The sequence below is a fragment of the Alligator sinensis genome, unplaced genomic scaffold (assembly GCF_000455745.1).
Source record: "Alligator sinensis unplaced genomic scaffold, ASM45574v1 scaffold27_1, whole genome shotgun sequence".
Lineage (NCBI taxonomy): Eukaryota > Metazoa > Chordata > Crocodylia > Alligatoridae > Alligator > Alligator sinensis.
In genome coordinates, this window is record NW_005842554.1 from 73,959 (window position 1) to 89,016 (window position 15,058).

The 15,058-nt window shown below is 42.5% G+C and overlaps 1 protein-coding gene across 1 annotated transcript in view; it reads right to left on the bottom strand.

Moving 5' to 3' along the window:
• TMLHE (trimethyllysine hydroxylase, epsilon) overlaps window positions 1–10,786 on the bottom strand; it is a 24,593-nt gene extending 13,807 nt beyond the window's left edge. Inside the window, exons 1-4 of the mRNA XM_025213853.1 lie at window positions 6,867–10,786; window positions 6,269–6,358; window positions 1,469–1,653; window positions 6–154 (exon numbers count right to left, since the gene is read on the bottom strand). Coding sequence (XP_025069638.1) covers window positions 6–154; window positions 1,469–1,653; window positions 6,269–6,330 — 396 coding nt within the window. The 5' untranslated portion in view covers window positions 6,331–6,358; window positions 6,867–10,786. The remainder of the gene's footprint in view (window positions 1–5; window positions 155–1,468; window positions 1,654–6,268; window positions 6,359–6,866) is intronic.
• Window positions 10,787–15,058: the final 4,272 nt, after the last annotated feature.

The window sequence follows — 15,058 nt, forward strand, 5'->3', positions numbered from 1 at the left end:
TCTACTCGGACTGTCTTTGGTTTGATGCACAGATCCACGCTGGCTGTATCTAGGCTGCGCTGATTAGTCTTGGCATTGTAGCAGGATGCTGAGCGGCAGTGATCACGCAGCCACACATAGTCAAAGCGCATCAGGGTACCTGCATACCTGAGCTCTGGGAAAATATTTAAAAGATTATTTGGTCAAACAAACTGGAACCAAACCCCCTCAGCACACAACCCCACATAAACAGGTTATAAAGTCTATTAGCACTTATTTTTAACTATTTCACAAGTTGCAATCATCTCCCAGATCTGCTGTGAAGATTAGGCAAGTTATTTTAACTAGTGCCTAGTACGCTATAGCTTGTTTGGCTGTCAGGGAACCAACTGTGGTCCTAGGTGCTATACTCACTGAACCCACAGTGTTCTTGTTCCTAAACTGTGTCAGGGGAAAAAGACTGTAGCTGTAGGCTTACTGGTAACTATAGCTAGACGGTTACTTATTTGTTTAGTGTCTATTGACAGATTTGAGTATTTCACTTTTTACAGAGGTGCCATTTTGCAACTGCCATAGATAAGATGTCCTCTTTAGAACAGTGCTTATAAGCAACTCTAACATACAAAGAAAAAAGAACCGGTGAAATGAGAGGCATAAACAACCAGTCCCCCTTTGAATACTATGGATAACCTCACTACACTTGCACAAAGCCTGGATTTTGAAATGTTACTTTATCTTGACCTACAGCAGGCTCAAGAGCAGTCTCCTTGCCCCTAAGCCCAAACAGCTAAAACTGTCCTTGTCCTATCTCAGTGTCTTACTCTAATGAAATGGCCTCTCCTTAGTCCCACTTGATTCTTTGAATCCAGGTATCCAGCTCCTACATGTAATAAAACACATCATCTTTTGGACTGAACGTGCATTTAACATTGGGCAATTCCCAAGGCAAGTTTTGACTGGGTACCTAACCACACCCCCGTAGGTTGTGCTGGAAGTTTACACAAAGTTAGCTGCCTTCAGATAACCTACAAAGCAGAAATTAGCTTGGAAGTATTAGACAGCTTTTAAAAACTGGACCAATTAACAAGCTGATCCATCTATCAGCTACCTTACCTGGAAGGCTAAGAGATGCACAAGATTAAATGACTAGCCTGGAGCTACACATAGTAAGTCAATCCGGAGACAGAAATAAATTAGGAATTTGTTTTAAACTCTTGACTTAATTCATCTCAGCCAACTATGCTTGACTATTGCAAAACACATGGGGCCAGAAGATAACCTGATTCAGCACACCTCTGGAAATATTACATCAAATGTCTATGATCTAAAACCATATAGTAAATATACAGAGATAAATTCTTGTTTAAGCTACCAAAAATGAAGAATAATTTCACTGAAGGAGCACTGCAACTGTAAACTAAGATCAAAAGAGGTTCTTGCCCCCATGCCAAGTGTGCTAGTGTGTGTGTGTGTGTGTGTGTGCGCTTACCCAAATGATCGTTATGCAACTGCCAGATACAATTCAGAGACTCTGGGACTGTGTGGTGCCAACGGGCTGTAGTAGTCGGGAAGACATTTCTGAAACACTGATGCCACGATGACTGGTGTCTATAATTTCTATTCAGCAGGCACTGGGTGCTGGGGAATACATGCATCAACCTACGGCACCACATGCTGAGGGAATTCAAAGAGGGAGAGAATATCATTACAGCGGGTGGTTCTGCATTACAATTGATCTATTCTAAAGAACCTAGAGACCCCAATCATGGGTTGACATCCACATATTACTAGGTGCCGTACACACATGAACAGATGGTGCCAGCCCCTAAGGGTTTTCAGTCTCTTGGTGATAATTTCTGTTCCAGACCTGGGGTGGTGTGGGTGCTAAGACGCATGGATGACAGGTCGCAAGTTTGAGGCCATAGCAGAAGCGCTTATTGTGTGGCCCTTCAGATTCCAACAAATCTTTAAACTCTGTTAAATAACTTGTCACACAAGGGCACAAGAAAGGAAAAGCAGTTTCTCTTCCCTACACATTTGTTTCTCATCTTCCTGGTTAGTCAGAAATGTCAGAACATTTATACGGACAGCGGCAGCTTGTCCTGAGTAGCAATCAACTCGTACAGTAAGAAGTGGTTGAATACACTTTTGTTGCACTTAAACACATACCAGATAGCCTTATTGCTGAGTTCTGAACATGGCTACCACCATCACCTAGATACTTTTCTCAATTATAGCACAACAATGCTGTTTCCAAGCTAAACCAGACTTTACTCACCTGTTTCACAGCATCTGAAATTCATATCTGCATTATTATTAAAACACTGACAAACCATCTGTAACAGCAGTACCTGGATGTCTTTTGTCTTGGCTTTTATCAACTGTACTAGAATAACATTAAGTTGGGAGGAATCCCCAATATAAAAGAGAAACAGAATATCAGATAGGAAGAATTGTGTGACCTTGCAACCTGCAGCAATAAAAATGGCATGAAATTTAATTCTATATTTACTTGACTAAAACAAGGTTCCCCCCACCAATCATCATGAGGGAAAAACCTTTGTCTCAGATTTCTATTGAAAGCTGGGGGGAAGGGGCACAGGGGACTGGTGGCTGCTGCAGCTCTAACCCTGGCCCTGAGTTTGGATCTGGGCTAGTGTCTAGACCAGGGACAGGGCAACCCCTGGCACAGGAGCCAGAGTGTGGCACTTGAAAGCATTTTGCTTGGCACATGCAATTCGGGGCAGACGGAAGGGAAGGGGCCGGGTCTGCAGTGCCACAACAGCGGCTTCCCCACCATCTGCCCCTGGCATGCCAACATTTTACACATCAAGGTTGCGGGTGTTTTTGGCACCCTGCCCAAAAACATTGCTGACTCCTGGTCTAGACCTGGGTGGCCACTCCTCCTGTTTTATACCGGACCATCCTGTTTTTAAAACCTTTGTCCCCTGTCTATTTCTGAATGAGGAATGAATCGCAAGAAGTTCTGTTTTTAGTTTGATGATGGAAACACATGTCAATCATTTGTCCTTATGATTCTATTGGCTGTGCCTAGAGGTAGGGCACTGCACAGCAAGGAAGACCAGGGTTCTGAGCCAGCCAGGGAGGGAAGGAGGGAGGTGGCCTTTCTGTGGTGGTCCTACCCTTGCTGCTGATTGGCTAAGGGGCCCTCTGGCTGCACCCACTGCTGCTGATTGGCCAAGGCAGTGGCCCTGCCCCTCACTGCTAAATGGCCAAGGTGGGCAGTGGTCCCAGTCCTCACTGCTGACTGGCTGAAGGGGATGGTGGCCCCACCCCTCACCGAGGTGATGTCCTATATTCTGGGGATGCATCAGTGGCCACCCTACTCAGAACCACGGCGGCTCCCTACCCACCTCCCTCCCTCACTTGCCCTCTGCAGCTTCTGCCCCTTCCCTCCCCTTACTGTCAGGAGCAGCTCAGCTCTGGTTCAGGCTGGATCCCCTCCTGGCACAGAGCACATGGAACTCTGTCCCCAGTCGGGCCAATCAGCAGCACTGATGCTGCTGCGTGGCTGGCAGGGGCTGCACTTCTATAGGCTGTGCTCTGGGAATGGTGGGAGGGCAGAGGCTTTGGGGTGCTGGGGGTAGGGAAGTACAGGTGGCAGGGGAGACAGGAAGGCTTCACAGGGAAGAAGTGTGCGTGGGGTGGGCGAGAACAGAGAGCAAGGGGTCTGCCTGACATCCCCAGTCACTACTTTCCTTGCTGCAGCAGTGGGGCAGGGGGGTGAATTCTTTAATTATAGCACATTTATACATTTTCCATGTATAGAATCTAATTATTGTGGGGGGTCATCTTAAATTCAAGGTCATCTTATATTTGAGTAAATACAGTAATATGAACTGCAGGGTCACAGTTTTATAGATTAACAGGAATTTTTGCTATAATCTGGGAGTTAATTAGTTGGACATTTGGAAACAGAAGATGAGGACCCAAGCATATTAAGATTACCCCACCATGAGTATGAACAACAGATATGATATAGCTGTGAAACAAGCAATGCAAACCTAGGATGCACCAGGCATAGTATTTCCATCATAAGTGTGGGGGTTGGGGGGAGGGAATAATACCATTATACAGAGCACATATGGGACTTTCTCTGAAATACATGCATAATACTGGTCACCCCATGAACATATCAGGGAAGTAAACAAAAGATAGAGAAATAGCTATTTAAATGAAAGAACAATACAGGCACAAAAATAATTGTGTATAAACTGGACATGGCTATGAGTATATTCAGGTTGGAAATGAGAAGGTTCCCAACCATCAGATCAGTCAGGTTCTGGAACAGATGTTCAACAGGAATAGGGATGGCAAAAAAACCTATCCATCTAAGAAGGGAACTTGGTAACTTCCAGAAAGGACTGTATGGACATAGAGGTCTGCAAACAAGGGACTTGCTTCAGTGACTGAGGAGCCCCCTAGGGTTGCTTCTAAGGATATGGATACTTGGAAATAAAACTGTGTCAAAGAGGAGACAATCAGAGAGTGATTTTTCCCACTGTCATTTTTATTCTTATTTTAAGTTTCCTGCCTCAACATGTATAGAAAAGTTTACCACAAGGTCAAAAGGCACTAATTTGCTGTCCCCTAATTCTTATGAATACTGTTACAGACCTATCTCTGCTTGATGTCTATGTTTTGGAGATCTTAAATGCTGGAAAGAACAATAAAAGTAGTACAAAGGCTGCAAGTTTCCAAACCCTCATTCTGCTCTACAAGGAAAGTAACTGAATAATATCTCCCAGTCCCGACAGCAAATATAGAAAGCAGAAACTGATTTACTAACACAGTGCAAGGAAACATCCTAGAGATACTGTAATCTTGGAACTGCTAGGTCTATGCAAACATTTACAGCCTTCTAGTTATAAAAAAGCTCAGATCAGAAGTCTGCTTATTGAGTGGCTACCAAAACAGTAATCCCTATTAAGTAACCTGTAACCAAGTATGCTATTTATGATGATCTGGTTTCGGATCAGAATTCAAAATGCTTTGCTGTGTAATTTGGGAAGGGTGGGGCAGCAGGGGAACTAGTGACAAAAATTACATAATCTTCCAGACCTGTGGGTTAGGACAAGAATTTCTGAACCAGTGAATTATGATCCAAATGCATTAACATGAGTGCCAGTGAAAGCTTACATTTCCCACTCCTGATACCTCCAGTAACTAAATTCTCTGCTTACTTCATCCTTGCACCAGGATCTCTTATTACTTAGAAAGTAGAGCAGATTGCCCAATGTTTTTAAAATGGGGCTGACTATATACCAGGTTTAAAAAAATGGATTACATAATAAACCAAACTTAAATACTTTTTATCCAAAAAAACAGTCAGAGGTTAAGCAGAGAACAGAGCTCAGCAGATCTAAATTCCCCTCCCTTGCTTTGGCTGCAAAGAAGTGCTCCCTCCTCCAAAAAAAATACTATATCAGATGGGTACTCTGGATAGCTAGTTAGTTAGATCTTAAGAGCTAGGTAGTACAGGCAGTCCTCGACTTACAACGTTTCAAATTACAACCTTTTGCACTTACAGCTTTTATAAATTGACATACTGTTTCAACTTTACAGTTGAAACTGGCCAGTTTCAAGGGGTAATCATTTCTTATAGAAAAATGTAGTGGTCCTGAAACAAATCCTAAAGAGAGAAGCAACCATACCTGATAAAAAGCTTTTGAATAATGAAATGATAAACCAATCTGCAAAAAAATGTACATGAAATGAGAAGCATATGAATATGGCACTTAGGCAGTTTACAAAAACTAAGCTGTATCACATAGTATTTTACATGCTACATACTCTTTAAAATATACTCTTTTGTATGGTAGTACATGCTGTATTTGCTTCCATATTCAACATATACTTAGTTTGGCTTAAAAGATTACTAGAAACTTAGCTGATTTTATTTGTTTTGTTTTGTAAGTGGGCTAACAGCTTGATCCAGAATTCAGTTGCTTCGTATTATGAGATAACAAATTTCTGTATTACTTCTGAACTGCTGCAGATTGACAAAATGTACCTATCTACTTTACGGGTAAGGCACTTCTAATATACAAGTGTCAAGTAAACCAAATGCATTCTATTCTGAAATGCTGTCCAGAGAAGAAAATCATCTTTCTGTTTTTTAGCTGTAAACTATAGACTGCTTGGAGAACAGCTAAACTGCAGTTAACAACTTCACTGAAGCTGGCCAGACTCAGAAGAATAAGAAAATATCATTTGGGATACCTAGTTCAACATCACGTATTTTGTATCTCACAAACATTCCACTCACAAAATGCATGACCTTTGATTCCTACAGTAGAAGATATAGAATGTAAGAGCATGATGGATCATTTCAGCTTGTGTACCTTTTGACAGGAATCTACGTGTTCAACAGAAAGAAAACAAGGTGTACATATTCATACAGAAAATGATAGAGAGCATAAAACAATTCTGAAAACTGCTGCTACAAACCTGCTTAGAAAGTGGCCTCTGCCTCTGATAGCTTAAGCTGCAGTTATCTCTTATATACATTCACACACTCCTTTTATCTTTCACCGCTTTCAATATCCAAGGTTGCCAGAGCATAAAAATGTTTAATAGGTAAATGATCTGCACATTTAATCTAATCAGCTAGAACTGTACTGAGTTCTTTGCTGAAGAGAGAGACTGCAACAGGCAGTACACTCAGTAAAAGTCAAGTCTCATTTATGGATATTGTCTCTAAAAGTGTTTGAGGAACTGAAAACAAATACCCATGTGGAACAAAAGGGGTTTACATTTTACCTTAGGTACCAGCTGAATAACTTGACCGAAAGCACAAAAATAGCTTTGTCCTTATTATTAGTAGTAGTAATTTAAACAGATAAACTTTCTTGTATTCCTCTTACCTTTATATGTTGTTGATGTTTAGATTGTTCATGTTACAGACTAAGATCAGCTGAGCCTCATATCAAACTTCCCTTAAGATTCAAAGAGTGGAGAGGTGTCAGAAACTCCTGGACCATTTCAGTGTGGTTGAACTCATATAACTAGAGGCACATGAGTTGGGAAAGACTTATTAGATCATCAAGTCCATCCCTCTGCCCAGGCAAGATAGCCCTTCCTCTGCGTGGGATTCTATTAACTTATCTGTCTTATCCAGAAGGTTAAAAAGACAGAGACTAGAACACATCCACTGAATCTTCAGCCAAGATAAAAGGGATAAATATGAAAGGGAGACGCTTCTAGTGAAAAGAATGAAAAAAAAGACATAACATTTACATGCATGGAGCTTTTGAGAGTACTACAACATAAGCTTCAGGAGAGAGCAGATAGGAACATATTTCTAAGGAAGCACAGTGACGGCTGCTATAGTTAGATAATAATGACATGCAATGCACAAGGTGTTTACAACAAGTAAAACTTGATGATCTTTCAATCCAGTTATTAAAATGCTAGCAGGTCTCATTTCAAGGAAAGAAAAACATTGAACAAAATCAGTTAGCATCCATATTTTTTTAAAGAGTAATAAGTGAATCTATGAAATCTGCCCAACTTCTAGGCAGCTGGCCAGCCATACCACAAAACCACAGGTCACAACTGGCACGCTGGCACTGGCTCCAACTGCTACCACCTACATTGTAATTTGTTTTGTGGACAAAGATGATTTCACATCTCATTGCCATCAACCCAGCACCCTTTGCAAATTCTTGCCCTAATCTAGTTAAAAACATTTAAAAAAAATTCTAAAATAATTTTCATCAGCCATTTCAAAACATTCAGTGGCTGATAAATATTCATTTATCCTTTACTTTTCTACAATAGTCCAGTGGAAACAAATGTTTCCAATTAGTGACTTTAAATGCAGGAAATAAGACATAATTTTAGCATTGCAACCAAACCTAACCAACATTTGCATAAAGTGGGGGGAGGGGAGAAAGGGAGAAAAGAGAGAAAAAAACTAAGTTTCCGTAAAGCAATCAGAGGGAAAAAAGTACATTGTCTGCAAGTCTCAGAGAGGATAAACATTTGTGACTGGTTTCCTGGAAACACTTGCATCTTAAATCGGGTACGTCTATAGTGCTTTACACAATGCAACCAGCTCTCCCAAACTGGCACCACTAGAATTAAGATAATCTATGTGAAGGGAATACTATTAAAAAGAAGATCAAACTCCAAAGGCTGACCAGGAAACATCTTGAAAATTGCCACCCAGCAACAAAAATAAATGAGAGAGTCTGTTATTAAATCATACCAGGTGCCAATAAACCAATCATAAACTAAGTGAAATAATCATTATGTACAGACCCCTTGGAAATGATGGACATCTGAAATTACATGGAGGACCACAGTGCATTTTCTAAAGCAAAATGTCAGCAGTTTTAAGGGCATATGGAGCACATGTTAACATAGTTTAATCACTAATTATAAACAAAACAGAAGACTTAAACTCTTGTATCAAAGTGGATTAATTTCCCTGTAGAGAAAATCTGCATTTACTGTACTACACTGTTGCAACTGACTGCTTTCAGCATTGGATTTCAAAGGTGAAAAATCTATCCACCCCCTTTCTTGCCCCACCCACAAAGGTTACTACAATAAAATCAAGTAGGTAATGATAAAGACAGAGAGTATCAGTTTTACAATGAATTTTGTTAGGAATAAAAGCAACATACTGAATATGTGGAGTACAGCACCGAATGCTTGAGTTAAAGCCTGCTTTCTGGTAATCTTACTGAAATCTGCCAACTCACATCACTTTACCAAGACTTTCATCTCCAGATTTCTGTTGAAATCCCCAAGCACATGACTCTCCCTACAGTTCTCTTTTCCAGCAGACTGATCAAACCCCCTTGTTCTCTCTCCTGTACATGGGCACATTTACTGTGGTGCTTATGTGGCTGGAATGGCAAAAATGGAGCCCTGTTAAATTGGGACAACTACTAGAATATCCCAGCTATGTGCACAGAGGCTCATTCTCAACATGACAGGGATGCACTGCCCCCCTTCTGGAGAAAACGAAAAAACACCTTACAAAAAGACCAATCGTTCCCCGATAGAAGCACAGAGCTGTCTGCTGTTGTTTACAGATAGCAGGATTTGAAGTCTTAATCCCTGCTTGAACTTTGGGTCACATCATGTTATACAGAAGTGTGCTTACAAAGATTTGAAGTGCATAGAAGACAGTGTCAAAAATTCATCTGTGTGCAGAACTTCTGTTTTGATATTATATAAATCAGTGCAGGTTCAATGACGTGATAATTACTACCTCTCCCACTTCTGCCTCTTTTACTTCTACAGACAGAGTCATACAAAAATTAAATAATTCTAACTTCCTAAAGAATCTTCAGCATTAATTTTATAATATAATATAATAATATATCAAAATATACTCTAGGTTTAATTTAATTTTATTTTTTCCCCATAATGCAAACCTTTGCACACTTTGGTAATCTCCCCCCACCATTTTCTCCTGTTGTATACATGATGGGCAATAAACAGATATTACACTGGACTGGATTCAATTCATGATTGAGCAGAGAGCATAAGAATGATCTTATAGCAGTGAACTCTAGTGAACTGAGTTAGGGACTAAAAAAGAGTGTGGCCTTAACAGACGTTTTGGCTTTCTCTTCTGTAAGCAATTTATCTGCTTCTTACAGGTTCTGGCAAGGTTAGAATTTACACAATATTTTGAGGATGGGCAAGTAATGTACAAGTGCTTCACATTAAATTAAGTTGTCCATAGTGGATGAGGAACAGTACTAGGTGAATAAAGGCTTCTCTATTTCTGTTGAAGCCATGTAAACCGATTTTCTTTTTCCATAGTTCTGACTTCACTGTAGGCAAACACATGCACATTACTAGCGAGCCAGCCATTTTAACAGAACATTTTGCTACTTGACAGTTCAGCTCCCTCATCAGTTACTGGTAATCCTGCTCCCACAGCCAGTTATGGCTGACTAACTGGTCTGTATTTATGTTGCTTGGCAAGACATAGCTTCCTTTGGAAAGAAAGGTCAAGCAATCCCTTTCCCACACATCTCTTCACCGTAGTCCCTCATCTACAGAGAATTGGCTGAGACTCCCTTTCATATCCAGTCAACATCATTCTTGATATTTTAAGGAATCTTAAAAGTGTATTAAAAACAGAAGACCAGGATAATATACATCTGATAGTAGCACCATGGGATACTGCTAGAAAAAGCTGAAGTCTACAGAGACAACATTATATATCTACCCACATCACCCAAGCGATCACTTGGCTGAGACTGGAAAATACTAGTATTATTTCAAGGATTAAAATACATCCAATGAATTAATCATGTCAGTCAGATGCATGTTGACCAAATAATCTGCTGCTGTGACTAAAGCAATTTTCTATAAAAATTGTGCTATCATTTAAGGTCAGAAAGTAGTGCTGTCTGGATTCAGGTAGTCTATCAGATAGCTCAAAGAGCTAGAAATTCCTTCTCTCCCTGAAGTGTAACCCAATGAAAAGAACTCAGACTATCAGATAAAGTGGCTAAATCTAGTTTTGACAGCGATTCTGTTTAAACCCACTGGGGAGAGCTTGAGGGTAGTAAGAGGTCAGGCTCTCTCTCTCTGCTCCAACTCTTTTGCTAACTGATAGAACAGGCCACAAAAATTATAAGACCACAACAGTTTCCAAGCAAAATACATGGACTGTTTCTTCCAGTAAATAACTTTAGAATGATAACAACATGCCTAATCAGAGAGCCAGAAAAATTAACAGACTTTCACAAGCAGACAAGGTTCTTTGGATAGATGTGATATCTTGTTTATTAGGCCAACTAAATTGTTGGAAAAATCGTTCTTTGCAAGCTTCCGGGCACAAACACTCTTCTTCAGTGTTTGTGCCCAGAAGCTTGCAAAGAACATTTTTTCCCAACAATTTAGTTGGCTTAATAAAAAAGATATCACATCTACCCAAAGAACCTTGTCTGCTTACGTCCGTAGACCAACATGGCTATACCCAACAGACTTTCACAAAGCAGTTTTACTATAGAAATTGAGCCTTTAAGCCACAAAGAGCAAGAATTAAACAGCATTTTCCTTCCTGAAGTCTGAGACATGGCAAAAAGGGAAACATTAATATACAGTTCTTCGAGGAAAAGGGAGGGCTGCATAAGATACGGGAATATACTGAAAATGGTCAATAGACAGTACTCTCACATATTTGTATCTGGAAAAGAGCTTAACATGCCACTGGCAAGTACATGCTCAAAAAAGTTAACCCCTTTGAATTATACCTCTTGCTAGCTAAACAAGAGAAAACAGGTCATTTGAATTCTGACCACATTGTCGTTAATCCAAAAGATGCCCTCCTCCTAATTACACAATTAGATCTTTCAAAGGGGAATTATTTTCTCCGCCACTAAGTTTTGGCCACGCAGTTTTACTAGTGGCTATTTGAAATTCCTTTCTTTAAGAGATACAATCTGGTTAGTTGCCTCAGCCAGGAAGTATTATTATCTGCAATAATTCTAAGGAGAACTTGAACACAGAAATCTTTCTGATCCATATGAACAATATGTGCTGCATCAATACACACAGGAATTATTTTTCACATCCAAAGCATATTTGCATGCCTCCTTTGGTTTTTGCAGGTACAGTCTGTTGATTCATCCTTTAAAAAAGGAAGAGCTATTTGATTACTGGAAGAAAATATGGTCAAGATGCAAGAGATGTGGTTAGTGCTCTGCAGAGACGTCAACAGTCACAGACAGAGCTGCCAGACCTTGTTTTAGGCACTTAGCTAGGGGTGTCTGGAAGACACATGAAGACAATGGGCAAAGTGTCCTGGATTCAATCACAGCTGTGCGGTTGGATATTAAACATCTGAAAACAGCTCAAGCAGACAGAAATTAACTACATTTAGTTAACTAAATTTAACTGCTCAGAAGCTGAGCAGCTGTATCTATTTTTCTTTAGGCAAGTCTCTCAACCAATTTTGTAATGCACTTATGTGGCTCTTGCAGTACACTGGAAACTGCAGACCTGTCTTTGGTCATTTCTGGAACCAATTCTACAACTGTGTCAAATATCCAAATCAGAATTATACTTCTTCAAAAATGGGGGCCCCCTGGATTTCAAAGATGTGATAGTTCTGTAACACACAGAAGATATAGTTGCACTCTCACTTGAAACCTGGCTACCTATAGCAATAGTGAAGCAGGAAGAAAGGAAAATTAAATGCATTATCAACTGTACTATCAGATGCAAAAGTCTGCCTGAGCCTAGCACTGGAAACAGTGAGGAATTAAATTAACAACTGGCAGGAACCGCTCTCCTTTCAATGGAAGTTCAACTTCTACCAAATAACCGGGGACTAAATATGTGCACATGAGACGGATAAATCTCTAGCATACCAAATGAGCCAAGAGATGTACTTTACATAACCTTGATCAACCACTAGTCAACTGATCTTTTAGTGACAGGAAGCAAATTAGCTAGAAGAAAAAAAAAAAACTTAAAGTATTTCACAAACTACAGATAAGTTGCAGTGATTTGCTATTAATTGAACCAAATTCAGAAAGGAAAATTATAAAGTTCTACAAGCCAAACAGAACAATCCCATGAACAAAGGCAGACTGGGAAATGATGGGCTAGGCTGCACTGCTGAATATGAGTCAACAATGTGCTCAGGCAAAATAAATATATAAGTAAAGCCAACAGCATTTTGGATTGTATTAACAGAACTGTCATTTGAAAGTCAAAGCAAGTGATTATTCTTCTATTCAGCATGGATGAGACCTTACCTAGAGCACTGTTTCCAGATTTGGGCACTGCACTTCAAGAAATATGCAAGCAAATTAGAAAGAAATCATCAGAAAGCCACAAAAATGATTAAAGATCTAGGAAATGTGACTTATGAGAAGATTAAAACATTGTTATTTAGAGGACAGTAGTAGACTATTCTCTATGGCTACAGGGGACAAGATAAGAAATAACGTTCTTGCAGCAGGAGATACTTAGGTTGGATATTAAGGACTTTCTAACACTGAGAGAGAGAAAGCATTGCAACAGGCTACCTAGAGAGGTTGTGAAATCTTCAGCAAAGGTGGGAGGTAGAAGGAAATGACTTCTTGGGGCCTTTCCAGCCCTACTTTTCAATTATGGGAAACTCTCATACCAAGAGGGCTTTATTTTTTTAAACTAAAAAGCCATTTAAAAAATGTGATGACCGTATATTTTTGCTAGTCCATTTTTAGAATCTGTAGATTTCTTGCAGAATTTGCCACTGTTTTGTTTTCCCCCTGCCTGTGTCAGGACAAGAAATACTTCCCAATGTGCAAGACAAGGTCCTTTTTTTTTTTTTTTTAAACAGCTATGCCTAAATTGTACTATGGGTGGGTCTGAAATTGCTTCTTTATACTCTTTTAGGCCAACATACAGGACTGATACACTCTCAAGATTTGTGCAGTGCAAGAAGTCAGACTACTTCATTACAATGGTCCTTTCTGACCTTAGAAGTCTGTATCTCTGGGGTGGGCAATTATTTGGGCCTGTGAACCACATCGGGAGTTTTGATGAGCTGTTGCAGGCTGGGTCGTCCCACAACACTCACCAAAAACCCTATGTGGGGTGGGGCTGCAGGCTGGTGGTGAGTGGGATGGATGGGTGAGGCCGGGATCATGGAGCAGGGTCACAGGGTGGTGATATCGCAGGGCCAGGGCCCACGGCAGAGCTGCAATCCACTGCCCGCACACCCCTGCGATGGGTACAGGTTGCACAGGCAGGGGTGGGCAGGGCGCAGATTGCGACTCTGCCCCGGGCTCCAGCCTTGTGCTGTCATTGTCCCAATATCCCGGCCCCAGATGCAGCTCCCCACCTGTCTAGCCCTGGGCCTTGATGGTGCAGCTCCCAGCCAGTCACCATGGAGACCTCAAATCAGGGGGCGGGGCCAGGGCCAAGGCAGGCCTGGGGCAGAGCTAGGGGGAGGAGGGAGGACTGTCAATGTGCTAGGTCTTGGGAGCAGGCCGTGGGTGCGGGCGGTGCATGCAGAAATTGCCCGGGTGGTGTGGCCTGCAGCTGCCCGTGCAGCGCTTTGCAAAGGGCAGAGCCCTGCCCATGCTGCCCTCCCATTGGCCCGGCCCTGGCCAGCATGCACAGCTTAATGGCAGGGCTGCTCCTGCTGCCCTGGTGCTGCTCATCTCCCTCACCTGCAGCAGCTCCTCCTCCTCCTGCTGCCCCACTCCAGGAAGGGAGGAAGCTACAGCCAGCCAGGCCGCTCCTGCCCCAGTGCATAAGGCTTCAGCTCCCAGCCACCTTCCATCCACTTGGCTGCCAGCAGCTGGTTGCTCATCAAGCCAGGCGGGCAGAGCGGGTAGAAGGCAGCCAGGAGCTGTAGCCAGAGCCCCATGCACTGGGGCAGGAGCTGCCTAGCTGCAGCTACCCCATCACCCAGAGCAGTCAGAGCAGGGGCAGGAGCAGGAAGAGGAGCCAATACTGGAGGCAAGGGGGGCTGAGGAGCACCAGGAGAAGCCCCCCCGCCCCGGGCACAGTGCTGGCTGCCTGGGGCTGGGTGGGGCTTGGCCCCGAGTGCAGCCATGGGACTCTGGTAAAGCATATGTTAGACCCTAGAGAGGATGCCCATTCATTTCTCACCTACATAGAAAGCAATGGGCTTTCTCATTAAAAACACCACACTGCAGAATACGGCACCAGTGAAAACAAGCCAAGTATAACACTTCCCACGACAAGCCTTAGAACAGAACAAGTCAACCTTTTTGGCGGCCACAAAACAGCTCCCTCACCTCCCTGGGATGCCACTTCTCTCCCCTTCCCTGCTGCTCCCGGCCCTTATCCCTGCCTGAACCGCAACCCGGCTTCTGCTCCCGCCCGACCTGCCGCTGCCTTGCCTGTCCCTCCCGGGGCCGCGTGCGAACAGGGGCGACGGTTACGGCCTGAGGACGAGCGAGGAGATGCCCCGGGGCCGGTGGCACAAGGCGAGCTCGGCGGGGCCGCCCCGGCCCGGGGGCCACGGAGAAGCGGGGAGGGCCGCAGGGTCACCGGAGGGAGGGCAGCAGCGCGGGTCGGGAAGGACGGGCCGGACGTCACTGCTGGGGCTGCGGCT